This window comes from Carica papaya, chromosome 4 (assembly GCF_054855325.1).
Source record: "Carica papaya isolate Zhongbai chromosome 4, ASM5485532v1, whole genome shotgun sequence".
Classification (NCBI taxonomy): domain Eukaryota; kingdom Viridiplantae; phylum Streptophyta; class Magnoliopsida; order Brassicales; family Caricaceae; genus Carica; species Carica papaya.
In genome coordinates, this window is record NC_142312.1 from 29,422,224 (window position 1) to 29,437,518 (window position 15,295).

The following is a 15,295-nucleotide window of genomic DNA, read 5'->3' on the forward strand; positions in this document are numbered from 1 at the left end:
TAAACTCTTAATTATTAACTGTTCAATTAACATATTTTTATTGAATATGTAAAATCTATCATTATATGTATAATACGAGATAATAAGTAGCTGATTTATAATATTTGATTAAATAATTATATAATTTAATTTATTAATGTGTTAATAAAATACAATGATTAAGTTAAATATCGCTTTATTAAATTATTACGATTTTAACAAAAATAATATTAAATTGGGATAAAATTAAAAAAAAGTCTTATTTTAATAAATTTATGGTTTATGCACAATAATTAATTTAATAAATTTATTTTATTTTATTCGTGTATTAATATAATATTATTATAATTTTAATAAAAAAAGAATTTTTTTATGATAAAAATTTATTTAGTTGATAACCATAATAGAATAATACTAAATCTATCATTTTTTGGGGGGGGGGGGGGGGGGATTACATTTAACTCAAGCATGTTATATTATAATTTAATCTATAAACTTCAAGTTATTTCATATATCAATAAATTAGTTATAACATATGTATTTATCATAATATAATTAAATTTTTACCATTTTTATATTTACTGGTTGTTCAATTTAAATTAGCAAATCTTGATTATATCAAGAAAATTTTCAAATTTTGTTATTAATTACAATAATTTTATGTTTATTTAAATATTAACTTTGATATAATAATTTGTTGCCTGTGATTCTTAAAAAAATTGCTATTGGTTTTTTTTTCAATTTATATTATTGGGTAAAAATGTATATTAGTTTGTGACTTGGCTGAAAAATGATTTTATATTTATTTAATGAAAATAAATAATATAAAAATATTTATCATCTCACTATTTCATTTTATTTTAGTTTAATTTTTTAAAAATAGCAAAGAAAAAATATTATATTATCGTATTTTTATTATATAAATTATGCTTTTACATAATTTTACAAGAGGATAAATTTTTTATACACTAATTCTTTTACCATTAAAAATATTATAAACTTAATATAATTTTTTTTTTGTATCACGATTAAATAAAATTTTTATAAAATTAAATTAGAATATCTTAAATATGTCATAGTCAGTCGATAATTATTTTTAAAAATTAAAGAATATTCATTTCTTATATATTGGAAAAGCCTAGTGGCGTAAATAGTTAAAAGTACGGGGGTGTGGCTGAAAATATTAAGTGCAAAAAAACTGCAACTGCCCGACCGGGAAATCAGGTGTGCACAGATAAGAAAAATAGTAATTGAAGGGCGGAGGAGGAGGAGGAGGAGAAGGCGGTTGTTTGGCTGGCGGGAATATTAATTCGTCGGTGGGGAATTGCACAGGGAAAGATTCATTAAAAGCCAAACACCGAATTAGATTTTGGTTACAGAGACGAGGACAGCAAGGGTGTGTCCTTTACTGTCGATTTTTCTGCCAATCTGGCGCACATTGTGGAGAAATAAGAGTTTGAAATTTTATGGAATTGTACGCGGATCAAATTGGATTTGAATTGTGTGATTTGTGATAAACAAGAAATTAGTGATGGGAGGAGGCAGCGATGAGCGGCATCTGTTGAGATCCAACCACAACAACGCGGAACCAGGTGATGAGGAAGATGAAGAGATAGACATCGAAGCTCCACAAACTTCCATCAACCATCATCACAACAGAAGCAGCTTTTCTAGAGGAACAGGTGCCATCAAGGACCTCTTCAAGAATTTGGATCGAGGCCTCTCTCTTTCTGGACGACGCTTCAGTTTCAAGCGACCTGACAGAGACCATCCTTCGTCACCCTCTACTCCTACAGGTTTAAGTGGTTTTGGGAATAGTAAAGTCGATACTGCTACCGTTGATAATCTGGATCATCGTCATCCGTACCACCCCTACGCCCACGCCGATGCTAACAACGACGTCCTTGGTGATAGTGCGCCTCCAGAATGGGCTTTGCTGCTCATCGGCTGTCTCCTTGGTGTGGCCTCCGGCCTCTGCGTCGCCGCTTTCAATATAGGGGTAATTGAAAAAGAAAAACTGGTTGAGATCTGAATCTCTCTTCGTTTTTTTTTTTTTTCTTTTCTTACAGAAATCTCCCCCCAAATCTGTCGTCTTACCTTCGTTTTGGTTGTGTAGGTTCATATTATACATGAATGGGCCTGGGCTGGCACCCCAAACGAGGGTGCTGCTTGGCTCCGGTTACAGAGACTGGCTGATACTTGGCATCGCATTCTCCTGATCCCTGTCACGGGAGGAGTTATTGTCGGAATGATGCATGGTTTACTCGAAATCTTGGATCAAATTAAGCATTCTATTTCTTCTTCTTCCTCCTCTTCAAGACAAGGTTTGGATTTGCTTGCTGGCGTTTACCCCACAATAAAAGCTATCCAGGCTGCCGTTACTCTTGGAACCGGATGTTCTCTTGGTCCTGAGGGCCCGAGCGTGGACATTGGCAAATCATGCGCCAACGGCTTCTCATTGATGATGGAAAACAATAGAGAAAGGAAGATAGCTCTTGTCGCAGCCGGTGCAGCATCTGGGATTGCATCAGGTATCATCATTTCTCTTGCTACAATTTATTCAGTCTTTTGTTTCTATTTCCTATTACTCCTGGGAAATCATTCAATATCTTTCTGTTTTGCTTGCTGATAGAGGCAGCTGTGAATGTTTTTATTTTGGAACACATTACTTTTATTGCAGTATTCTGCTTTAATTTGTATAGGGCTGCTGATGCTACAAACTAACTTTTGAACATGGACTTGAGCTTGCTATATGTACGATAAGTAGAGTAGTCTTAGAGTCTATTGGTTAAGAGGTATGCTTGACTGGCAAATTAGCTAAGCTAGGAATTGACTTTTCTTAAGGGGGATGTTGGATGCAACCTGTTGATTCCTTAGCTGTGAATTATGGCATTCAAGTTTCAGAAAAGAGAATGAAGAATATTGTTCCAAGGAATTGTGTTTATGAAATTTTGCCATGGCTGCTTCTGATAAACACAAGAATTAATGCTAGGCCTCTGCTGCTATGACGATTTAATTTCTTAAACTTAAAATTTGTCTTTTAATTACCAGATCAAATTTTCTACCATTTGATTAGTGTTATGCTTGCAGGAAATTTACCTCTGTATTATTATCAGAACATTACAGATATTTGCATTAGATCACATACTTGTTACTGAAAACTTGATAGCTGAATTTGCGCTTTTCAACCTTTTTCTCTTCTCTCTTTAGGTTTCAATGCTGCTGTTGCTGGTTGCTTTTTTGCTATTGAAACTGTGTTAAGGCCTCTTCGTGCTGAGAATTCACCTCCATTTACAACTGCAATGATAATATTAGCCTCCGTTATTTCATCTACTGTATCAAATGCCTTGCTCGGAACACAGTCAGCTTTTACAGTTCCCTCTTATGATTTGAAGTCTGCTGCAGGTACTTCCTTTTCCATTATGAACATTTTAATTTGTAAGAAATGTACATCTGCACGGTGAATCTTGGGATTTATTTCTACAGCCGGTCATGGATCTCTAGTTTGGTTTGGATCAATATATCATAATTTTGGTAAGAGTACGATCTATTATGATGGGGGAGAGTTGAATATTTGGTGCTTTTTGAGACATTGGGCAATTATGCTCTTACTGGTCTAATCCTCTCTTGAGAGAAACTTAGAACGTAAATAAACTGTTTCATTTCAGTATCTTGTGACTAAACTTGTTGAATGTTTCTTCACTGTTTCTTGCAGAGCTGCCTTTATACCTGATATTGGGCATGCTATGTGGTGTAGTGAGTGTAGTCTTTACTCGCTTAGTCACTTGGTTCACCAAGTCATTTGAATTTATCAAGGAAAAATTTGGTCTTCCTGCTATTGTCTGTCCGGCTCTTGGTGGTCTAGGAGCTGGGATAATTGCTTTAAAGTATCCTGGAATACTGTACTGGGGTTTCACAAATGTGGAGGAGATTCTACATACTGGAAAGAGTGCGTCAGCTCCTGGAATATGGTTGTTAACTCAATTAGCAGCAGCCAAGGTTGTAGCAACTGCACTGTGCAAAGGCTCTGGCCTTGTTGGTGGACTTTATGCCCCAAGTTTAATGATTGGTGCTGCAGTTGGTGCTGTGTTTGGGGGTTCAGCTGCAGAATTTATCAATGCAGCAATTCCTGGAAATGCTGCTGTTGCTCAGCCGCAGGCATATGCGCTGGTAAAGCTTTAGCTTTTGACAGGCCCTGCTTATTTGCCATTTGTAATCACTGTTCATATTGAAGTTTTAAACATAATTTTAATCAAAGTACCTTTGACTTCTAGTGCAGGTTGGAATGGCTGCTACATTGGCTTCAGTATGTTCAGTACCGTTGACATCAGTTTTGCTTCTGTTTGAGCTGACAAAAGATTATAGGATATTGCTTCCTCTTATGGTAATTCTGCCACAATCTTATTTTATGACTTGCCCCATCAAATCTTAATGCATATGTTGCCTTAAAAAAAATGCATTCATGATCTTGGGTGTTTTTCGCAAAGTTTGTTCTTTGATACATGTTCAGCAAGTTACATAATCAATAAAGACAATGTCTATCTAGATTTATTCTTTGGAAGACTTTATATATCTCAGAAGTTTGTTTCACTGACCTGATATCTTTTTTTTGGCATATAGTTGAGGCATAGCTTAACATTACTAGATAACCCCAGAAACCTGTTAATTTAAAAATATTAAGTTAATAAATTAGTGAAACATAAAGTTAATAAATATATTTATTTAAAATATTATTCATCTTCTACAGCAGAAGCCATATCTTAGAGCGTCTATTTGCAGTTTGGATTTGACCTTCATAAAAAGTGGAAAAAAGACAAATTCTTCTTTTACTTAAAAAAATGTTTTTTCTGCTTTGTGGCAGCAAAATCAGAAATGGAAAGGCTTAGGCAAACGGGCACTTCGTGGTTCAGAATATTCATACTCGTACCAATAGAGTTATTCAAATTTATTTCTTGATCAGATATTAGTGACTGTTATTTGGTACAACATAATAAAGCATTTCCAAGTCAACATTTTTTCTAATGCTTGTTTTTAGTTTTTGTGGCAATTTTGTTATTAGGGGGCTGTTGGATTGGCAATATGGGTTCCCTCTGTGGCAAACCAAGTTAAGGAGAGTGAGGCATCTGATGCACGGAATTCAGGAAGAGGTGGTTATTCTCTTTCACACACTGATGATAAAAATGAAGGCATGTGGAGACGAATTGATGGAGTAGATGGTTCAGAGCTCACTGTCATAGAAAATGCTGTAGATCATGAAGCAACAAATGAAGAAATGCTTTTGGAAGATTTGAAGGTCTTAGATGTTCTCCATTGCTCTATAACTGAGTACATTTTTCTTTCTTTCTTGATGGGAGGAAATAGAAAATTATTCCGATATCCCTCATCTGGGAGTAGATATATGAAGGGAAAGGAAATGAAAGGGTTGGTCCTTTTCTATTCACATCACTATATTGTCTCTTCCATTTTTTAAGACATCCAACAAAAGGCGGGAAAATTTTCGGTCATCCTTGTTTTTCCATCCCCTCCAGATTTTTTCTTTGCGTTTTCCATTTCTTTGCAACTCTCAAACACACTCTTATGGGCCACTCCATCCAATTCTATTTCATTTTATCTAAATCCTACTTTAAAAATTTTAAAAATAATATTGATATGTAGAACTACAACCTAACAAATTTAAGGTGGGTGTTGGCTTGGTCAAATGTGAAAAATACTAAACTAACATTTAAGACTGTTTTGAAAAAATAAGCGTGGGAATTAGTTGGGACTTAGAGATTGAATGGGAGTTGAACCAAAAGGGAACTTGGGAAGGTGGTGTTTTGTGAGGAGAGGTTTAGGCAGTACTTTACCTTCTCAATTATTAACTTTCTTTACATATTCATTGTTTGATGTTTTCTTTCTGACTACTAGTGCATCTTGGCTTGCTTTCAGGTTTCCAGTGCCATGTCAAACAATTATGTAAAGGTTTCACTGAATGCAACTTTGAAAGAAGCTACGAAATGCTTGCGTGATAGCCAACAAAATTGTGTTCTTGTGGTTGATGATGATGACTATCTGGCAGGAATACTAACATGCGGTGACATTAGACGGTATGTGTCAAAGAATGTCGACATGGGTGGTTCAGCGGCTTTAGATGTAAGTAATGTAGATGCTTGCATCATCATTTTCTTTTTCTTTCTGTAAAATTTTTGCCATTCACAAGCTTTCAGTATGTGTTCTTTACCTTCCAATATGTCTTCTTTACCCTCGTTGAGAATCTTCACTCTCTATTTCTGTTGATCTCATTTTGCTGAAATTTTAAGAAAAATTTCAAATTTTTACAGGTGAACATGTGTCCTGTTTCCTTTGTTTGTACTCAAAAGATTAGCTACCGTGGGCGTGCGCGTGGACTCCTAACCTGTTATCCAGACACTAATTTGGCAGTTGCAAAGGAGATAATGGAAGCCAGGGGAATCAAGCAGTTACCTGTGGTTAGGCATGGTGGCAAAATGCAGAAAGGAAGGAAGCGGAGAATTGTGGCAATTCTTCACTATGATTCTATTTGGAATTGTCTCAGGTACTTACTGATGTTCTATTGTAACTCTTCCCTTTCTCTTAGTTAACGTCTAGTTCCTTATTTAAATTGCAAACAGTCTTGTGAAGGAAAAAAAGAATGCCTCTTCCCCACTATTAGCAAATTGAAGCATGGTTGTTGGCCATGGTTTCTACTGCAAAATGGTTACAAGTAAATGCGATGATATTTTCCCATCTATTTGTAATGGATTTGCGATTGGGCCAGTCGGGGCTGTTTCTCCGTTGCAATCTAAGAAATCTATATAACTACACAGCTATTTGAATCAATTTTTATTTTGTCCCCATATGAAAAACAAAATACATGAATATCTAAATATAGCTACTACGTGAGTCATTATGTTGCAGAAGAAAGTTAAATCAGTTATCCATTTCTATAACCGATACTAGATTAAATGCCTATTAGTTATTTTATCTGCACAAAGGAAAAAAAAAAAAGAAAAATAATTAGATCCATCTGAAGCTGTAATTTACCATGATGTGAAATTCTGGACACTTCTCAAACTCTCCTTTCATTTTTCTCTAAAATCAGGAGAAGAATGATTTTTAGGTTTGGCTATCACTGTTGCCCATTCTTTTATCATACATTTTTCCTATTTTATCTACAAGAACATGGAAAGCGATTTTCTTATATTTTGATTGGTGTTTTACAGTTTCTGCAGAGAGGAGACAAATACTCAAAGTATCAATCTATCATCATAGAAAAGAGAAGAATTCCAAGGTCAGTATTAAAAACAGCCATTGGCTATGCTATGCAGCTGGAAATTGAAATTGCCAAGTCTTCCTTCTTGATTGACCACAAAGGCAAGCTGGTCTAAATTTTTGGAGGGAGGGAGGAGGGGCTCATGTCATGAATAAACTCCTAAGATAAATATAGGATTCAAAACCTGAAATCTATATATGTGTCAGAAAGCAGTAGCCGCTGAAGCAAGTGCTTGGAGGTTTGTCTGCAGTGTTCATTAGATTCAGGCGTGCATGGCTCGTTGGTAAAAGCATATGTATTAGCATAAAATTTCCAGGTGTTGGATATCTCATTGTAATTTTAGGAAATTGAACTTTCTACATTTTTAATTAAAAGAGGAAAAAAGGAACCACAGTACAACATTATTTTCAATATGGTAGGATTTGTAAATTTCCGCCCTTATTTACCTTTTAGTAGGGCAATCATTTGCTTTTGGTCAAATATTGGAGGAGTTTATATTTTTGTAGTTGTGAGCTCTGAGGATGCATCATAAACTTTCTTTTGGAGAAAAATAATCCTTCATTCAACAGTTGCAGCAACCATTCTGCAACAGAAATGGAGGTAGATCTGCAGTCACAAACATCCATCTAAGTGCCAATAAAGCCTCTCTAGCCAAGACATTTGTGATATGATTACAACATTTAGGAATCCCTTTATTGAAAAGTAGGAACTTAAGTTTTAAGATCATCCAAAATTAATTTGTATCTATCAAATTTTAATATCAAAGTTGGAATCCCTTTATTGGTGCCTCATGATTGTGCCAATTCCATCCCATGCCTCAAAGCCAGTAACTCTGCCACATTCACCGAAAGCGGCAAAGGAGTACCATTCCCACAAATACCACCCTGCCTTTAGAATCTTGGCCAGCCACAAAAGAAGTATCGGTGTTGATCCTCACATATCCTCTCGGTGGGGGCGTCAAATTGATGTTGTGGATCCCATAAACAGCATCTTTATTGATACTACTAACCCTCTTGGTTGACAATACTTGTTCCCATTATCGCATAGTCTTTTGGAGTTTTTGACCATACTTCGCATAGTCTTTTGGAGTTTTTGAACAAGTATGGTCTCACACGTATCTTGTTATGAACCCATTCATAAACATGCTCGAACAAATGTTCTGAGAGGATTTCGAATCATGCGATATCCAAAAGTCAAAAAGGAAGGATATGTTATGTGTTACTCACAGAGGACTTAATTGGCAAATGGATTTTGCATATACACATTCCTGAAATGGATGCACTATGCTCTCCTTAGCTTCACCACACATAACACAAGCGGGATCAAGGTTTGCTCCAGTTGGTAAAATTTTCTTGCATACACATAATTTCAGTTTGGGTAGCACTGGAGTATTCCATATTTTCTTTCAGTCACAGTATAATTGTCATCAGAAGACCATTTCCGGAGTATTTTATTTGGTGGAATTCTTATACCATGTGCTTGTATGAAATCCATCTGTTTAAAATATCTTGCTCTTAATAATTGATGGAGGAGAGATTCTGGATTATTTGCCCGACATGGTGATATTAAAACTATAAAAATTTCGAAAATCCAATCCCTCCCCTCCTTTCTGCTTTTGGAGTAGACATTTTTTACCAGACAACCCACCACCCCACCAAAATCGAGCCACATTTTTTCCAATTGCACACAAATTGATTGTAGTAAGAGGAATATACTCGTAATGTAATTCACCGTAGTTTATGCCTAAGTTTTCGACATGACTTCTTTGGCCTCTTGGGATAAAGTGGTTGTCCTCCAACTTTGTAATAGCTGATTTATGTAAATTTACTACTTGTCCCGAGGCTTGCTCGTGCTTCTTTAAGTATCCTTTTTATTTCATTTAGCTCTTCCAACTGCGTTCTTCTGAATAGAACGCTATCATCAACAGACAACACGTATTGTGTATCACAAGAGCTGCATTTCCACAAATCTTCACCCTAAAGATACATCATAATTGGTATAGAGGATTAAGAAGGATCCCTGAGTTGTATGCTTCTTATTTTATGTTGTACGGTGATAACGTGTGTAACAATTCATTTTCAAATTAAATCGAATGTCGCATATTTCCGGATGATGTTATATAATAGATAAGTTGTACAAACAAGTTGTGCAGCAAATTATAATCCAAGATTGAAAAAAAAATGTTAGTGTGAAGGGTACTTTTGTTATAAAACATAATTTTATAGTTGCATGTAAATTAAGAGATCATTTTTTTGAATCTCTCGATTTTTTAAGACAAGAATCAAGTCTCTTTCTCATTTGGTCGCCTCTTTAGATTTGGTATGCACATCTATGCCCTCTTAATTGTGTGCTCATTTGTTAGTTCTTAAAGGAAATAAGCAAAGAAAAGTTAAACAGGTAACCTGCTCCATTGAAAAAGAAAATTCTTATTTTATTTTGTCTGTTGAATTAGAATTAATTAGTCACGAGTTCCATTCATAATACAGATGAAATGTATATGTATTTGTGCAATTGAAGAGTTAAACCAGTAAAAAAGGTGGTCCAGGCCTACTCTATCTGCCAGTTCCATTTGAGACAGCTTTTAAACTTAGAAAGAACAGAATTTGTCTTGTCTTCTGGTCAGAAAACTACCTGGAAGAAGCTTTGTTGGACAACCAAAAACAATAACTATCTGACAAAATTTCTTTCCTTTTCTTTCGAGACAAAGTCAAACCCTAATCAGATCAAGGAACAAAAATGGCAGAGCGCGAGAATAAAATGCCCATTTACATATATAACGATTTAATATAATAAAATTATATCTACTTTCTTCCCAACAATAGAAAAAATATTTGGTGCCAACTGAAACAGGTAAGATATTTCAAAGAAAGAAAGAGAGAAACAAAGAAAAAAATTTACATCTGTGGTCCAAGCGGCAGCCTACTGATTATCTGTTGGTATGCTGATGAACTATTTGAAAGGTTTAGACCAGGTTCTGACATCGGCTCCACCTTTGGTTCTCCTTTTGGCAACATAAAACCCATCTCATTCACCTGTCGTTGCTGTGCTAAATACGGATGAACCGGTAGGACTGGTAGCTTGGCTTGTCCGGGGCCCAATCCGGCCATGGCTAGATTGGTAAACCCTGCTTGATTCATTCCAAAAGAGAAGCCGGGAGAATGTCCCAACTGCTGCCTTCCGGGCAGGGTAAATGAACCAAATGCAGCAGGCCTCTCAAACCTTGCCATGCTGTTGTGAACTTGTGATGACTCAGGCCTGTGGATATGACTCTGAATAGCCGAGGCAGCTTGGCCTGCTATGCTGCTAGAGTTACCAGAATTGACGTGACTGCTATTACGGGCAGCAGGTACATCATGATTGTGCTTTCCCTCATATGTGGTGATCACTGATTTGAGATCATGTGACGCCCTTTCTACATGTTTCCTCACCGTGCAGCCTGCACTTGTGCATTTGTAATAACTCCTGTGCATCAAAATAGAAGCAAGTTCAGACTAGGCAACTTTTGGAACTTACATCATAATTCTAGTTTGTGCAAGCTTGTATGAGGCAGAAAAGGGAAGAAAAATAAAAGACTGACTAGCAAATAATGGGTTCTTATCTAACCTTGGATTTGGATTTCCTTTGACAACTTTCTGCCCATACTTGCGCCAGCGATATCCATCATCAAGGATATCGACCTCACTGGTAGTCTGAACCACAACTCTGGGCTCACGAATAGCTCTGGTGGCTCCACTTATTTCTGTCGCATAAGCTTCAATTTTCCTGGGATATTAAACAGTATCAGATTATTACTGCCATAATAGTTTGTCTCAACATTATATTCATAAGAGAACAAAGGCAGAATACCTACCTTCTCTTCGACTCGGATTCATCTCCTTCACCTTCATAACCTAATGAGACACTGCCATGTGTAGCACGATCTTCTTCATCTTCATCATTAGAAAAGGTTGAGGAAGCATCAATTGCATCACCTGATTCAAGCTGAGCACCATTCTGAGCATGCAAAGCTGCAGACTGGTTACCATATTCAGGGCCCAGAGTTGCTGATGATGTCACCTCAACATTGTCATGCCTCCAGTCAGGGGTTCCAGAAGCTGTTCCCTTCTGTGTATTTGCCCAAATAGAATCCCCATCAATCCCGTTCTGTTGTCCGGGTTGTTCAGGGCCATCTATTTGCATGTCAAGGACTGGATTAGACGAACCAATGGCAGATCGACGATTTGGTGGAGGTTTTGGGTGGTTGTGCGCTCCTTTGTATATAATCTCTGTAATGTGGCCTTCATGAGATCGTTCCACCTTTTTCTTAACTTGACAATTTGGATGAGTACATTTGTAATAACTCCGGGGATACTCACTTCCTTTTACTTGTTTTTGTCCATATTTTCTCCAATTATACCCATCGTCGGATGGCGCGCTACCACCACCACCAGCCAGGGAATCTCCACTGCCTCTTTGGTCGTCATCCTGCTGGTCATCAAGAGGCGGAGAAAGTTCAGCAGCACCACCAACAGCATCAGGGACTCTATGATTTGCAGCACCAGTATTACTGCCATGATCTTTCTCAGCTGATAATCTGGCAAAGTCTGCCTGAAAGGGAAGGATATTTCTATTCTGAGAATGGACTTTAGCTGCTTCCGCATTTTGGGACTGAAGGGAATTTTCAGACTGAACTGAAACCTCAATACTAGGAAACGATTGCTGAGGAAGAGTGGCTGGATTTCGAACAATCTGCATGTAAAACATACATTCTCAGTTGCATGGAAAAAAGGGCTTCCAACATCATATCTTCAAATGTAATTTAACAAAATTGACTAGCAACAAGCATGTGTCCGTGTAATATGCTTTTTTGCAGCTCAACATTTTAAAATTAGGTCTTCTAATGGTTTACTTACCCTGTTTGTAGCACCCAGGAAGAAAGAGGGATTTGATTCCACAATGGGCTTGAATGCAAAGGATGATGCACCAATGTCCTCAAAAAAATTATCTTTGTTCTTATCCAGGACCTCTGAGGTCAATGTGGAGCTTCTATCATTACCATTTGGGAGAAAAGAAAATTTTCCAGTTGTTGGAGATGGCTGAGCCTGCAGTAAGATCGGATCAGAAATTAACATGCGGAAAAAAAAAAAAGAACTTCAATAGAGCTTAATTTCATTTTTGATATAACAATCCCCTGATGCATTAGACAATTTTACGTGAACAAAGAAATCAATGAGTCACTCTGGGTACTCATTTGTAGAAGCCAATTGCAATAATCACAGAAAAGGCGACAAATTTAGCCCAGAATGGTTAGTGAAGCAAAAGAATTAAGCCCATTCCATTTTCAGTACAATGTCATGCTTTGCACTTGCGCGCAAAAGGTACCCAACCTCAATAGCTTAAAAGCTCTTCCCTCCACCAATCAAATGGGTCAGTTCTAGTTTTAACTTTTGAATTGCGAGAGAATGATTTATGACAATAGCAATCCAATTTAACTTTCTAATATTCCAGTAAAGCAGAATCTTTCCCAATGCTAACCACAGGGGACCATTCATGACAATGATATTGTTTTTGATTCCCTTCAGACCAACTAAATTCCTACTTCCATTGCATAGGGTCAAATAAGGACTCAACAAAATGAGCATGATAGCTTCTTTCGAACTGATGGGCAGATTATCAATGCCTTCAATACGATGAATAGCATGTCCAGTTCATTAAAATCAAAAGTCAGAGACAGCATATTATTAGGCTTACCAGCGAATTTGAAAGGAAAACTGGAGAATCTAGCAGTGTGGTTGGGCTGAGACCAGCTGGTATTGTCAAGTAAGGAGAGCGTACATCAGGGTTCGATGAAAGATCAGCAGATCTTATATTTTCAGTGTTTAATTTTGGAGCATTAAACCCAGCTCTTGCTGCTATCCTTTCCCCAAGACCTCCACGCGAGCTTGACTTTTGTTCAGAGATTAAACCTAGCTCAGCTGATTGATCACCCATTTCCCTTAAACTTTTTTTGTGAGTCTCACCTGATCGCATCTGCTCTCGAGATCCTAGAAAAAGCCCTTCAGTTTTGTTATCTGGAAGAGCTTCTGACATAAATTTTGAACTCATATCCTCGCCCAACATTGCAGTGAAAAAGGTTCTTGGGCTAGGACTAGGAGGCACCCAATCCCCAATTATGGCAATATTATCCTCAATCCCAGCCATGAAAATCTAAACACGATCCAATTCAGGTTATCCGAAAATGAGGTTGGTTGAATTCCTGAAATGGCCAAAACAAACATAGCATGTAACAGAATGAATCTCAGGCCCACTGAATCCAAGCCTGGCACTGATATCAAAAGCAACAATACGCCTAGTTTCTGGTGCAGAATAGAAGTTAATTTTTGGAATTGAAAAATAAATTATACCAAAATGAAAGTGAAATTTTCTTTCAAGTTTCAACTCAAGATTAAAAGAACCACAATAGCTTGACTTGAGGGCCGTTATTTTCATTAATGAAACCCTAAATTGGAAAAAGAACCATAAAGGAATGTCTAAATCTGGGTTTTCATTTTTCTTAAGGAATCTCAAACAGGTATTGATAAAAAGACAAAAACAATGGAATGGTAAAAGAAACGCATTCACCATTCCAAAATTATCGCCATGATCAATGGAATTACGTCAGCTCTTAACCTTTCTAGCTGATTCTCACAACAGAAGCCAATTGATTGAGAAACACTGGGGAATTTACAGAGACAGGAAACATTCTCTAATAACCAATTTCCAGAGTCTCAAAGGTGGGGAAAAAAAAGAGGTAATCGATCGAAAGGAAAGCAATGAATTTTATAAATCAGAGACGGAAGAAGATCTAATTTGAACACTAATAAACAGGAAGAAGAAAAAAGAAAATTCACGACCAGGGTCGGAGAAAAAAATAAACGAAAAATGGTGATAAATTTCAAGAATTTTAGAGAAACCGTAGATCGAGCTGAAATATTAAGATTAACAGAGGGAGATACCTTAAATTATCAGGGAAGGAAAAAAGCGTAGAACATGGAATTTAGAAAGAACAAAAGAAAAACACCAAACGTACAAGCTAAAAAAAAAAAAAAAACCAAAGACAGAAAATAAATGGAGAGAGAATGATTAAAAATGATTACCTGATTGATTAAAGAGTAAAAGCTAATGAAGAAGACCCACCACCAGTACCACCACCATGGCAACGATCAGCACCAACAAGGTCTGACCCGCCTCCAAAAAACGCAACCCGACCCGATCAGATTCTCTGCCGGCTTCGAAATCAATGGAGAATGAAAAACAGAAAGAAAGAAAAAGGAGTGGAAAAACCCCAGCTCCTTCCCTCCCTATCTCTCCTGTTCGTAAACCAAAATGTCGCGAAGAAAACGATGGATTTTCGAGAAAACTGTAGAAAGAAACAAAATTATATTTTATACAGAATCGAAACAAATCAGAAACAAAAATTTAGAAACACGAAAAAGGAAAAGAGAAAGATGATTGTGTAATGGTGGTGGAAGGAAGAATCTTTGAAGAACCAGAAAAAATATAAAAAAAAAAAAGCAGAAGGAAGAGAGAGAGAGAGAGAGAGAGAGAGAGAGAGAGAGAGAGAGAGAGAGAGAGAGAGAGAGAAAAGCTGAAGCTTTTTAGCTTTTACCCATTTTTTGCATTCGATGTTCGTCACTTAAATTGAAGCTGTGCACCAGAGTCTTGGACCAGATTCTCTGTTTTGGGATGAACTCACTTCCCCATCACCCAACAAGATCACTCCACGTGGTCCCAAACTTACAAATCCAACGGCTCAGATTAAATCTTGATTAAGAACAAACAACGGAATACCGCATAGGATGATTATATATTATTATAATTAATTCCTTAACAAAATTTATTATTTATCATAATTAGTTTAGTGATTTTCTCCTTAATTAATTAATTAAAAAAAAAGGGAGCGTATCGCGTGGGAAGGGTGTGAAGAGAAATGGGTGCCAAACACTTGTAGTGAAGGGTAACAAGGTAGAAGGAATGTTGTTATAACTGCCTCCATTTCACCCCCACTAAATCTTTTGATTGTCAATT

The 15,295-nt window shown here is 36.7% G+C and overlaps 2 protein-coding genes across 3 annotated transcripts; one reads left to right on the plus strand and one right to left on the minus strand.

The window, feature by feature from the left end:
- The first annotated feature begins 1,158 nt into the window (after positions 1-1,158).
- On the plus strand, positions 1,159-7,660 carry CLC-F (chloride channel F). Its single transcript, XM_022050211.2, has 9 exons — positions 1,159-1,978; positions 2,096-2,510; positions 3,190-3,384; positions 3,695-4,149; positions 4,259-4,363; positions 5,039-5,272; positions 5,908-6,111; positions 6,300-6,532; positions 7,200-7,660. Exons 1-9 carry the CDS (start codon positions 1,511-1,513, stop codon positions 7,246-7,248), a joined length of 2,358 nt encoding a protein of 785 aa, XP_021905903.1. The 5' UTR covers positions 1,159-1,510; the 3' UTR covers positions 7,249-7,660.
- A 2,338-nt stretch (positions 7,661-9,998) lies between these two features.
- Positions 9,999-15,001, minus strand: WRKY2 (WRKY DNA-binding protein 2). 2 transcript variants are annotated; one of them, XM_022050182.2, is made up of 7 exons: positions 14,877-15,001; positions 14,365-14,627; positions 12,980-13,484; positions 12,142-12,330; positions 11,100-11,977; positions 10,853-11,011; positions 9,999-10,711 (listed from the first exon to the last, which is right to left on the minus strand). In XM_022050182.2, exons 3-7 carry the CDS (start codon positions 13,427-13,429, stop codon positions 10,144-10,146), a joined length of 2,244 nt encoding a protein of 747 aa, XP_021905874.1. In that variant the 5' UTR covers positions 13,430-13,484; positions 14,365-14,627; positions 14,877-15,001; the 3' UTR covers positions 9,999-10,143. The 2 variants fall into 2 exon arrangements, with proteins under 2 accessions (XP_021905874.1, XP_088074971.1); XM_088218845.1 differs by lacking the exons at positions 14,365-14,627; positions 14,877-15,001 and adding an exon at positions 14,224-14,277.
- Between the last annotated feature and the right edge of the window lie 294 nt (positions 15,002-15,295).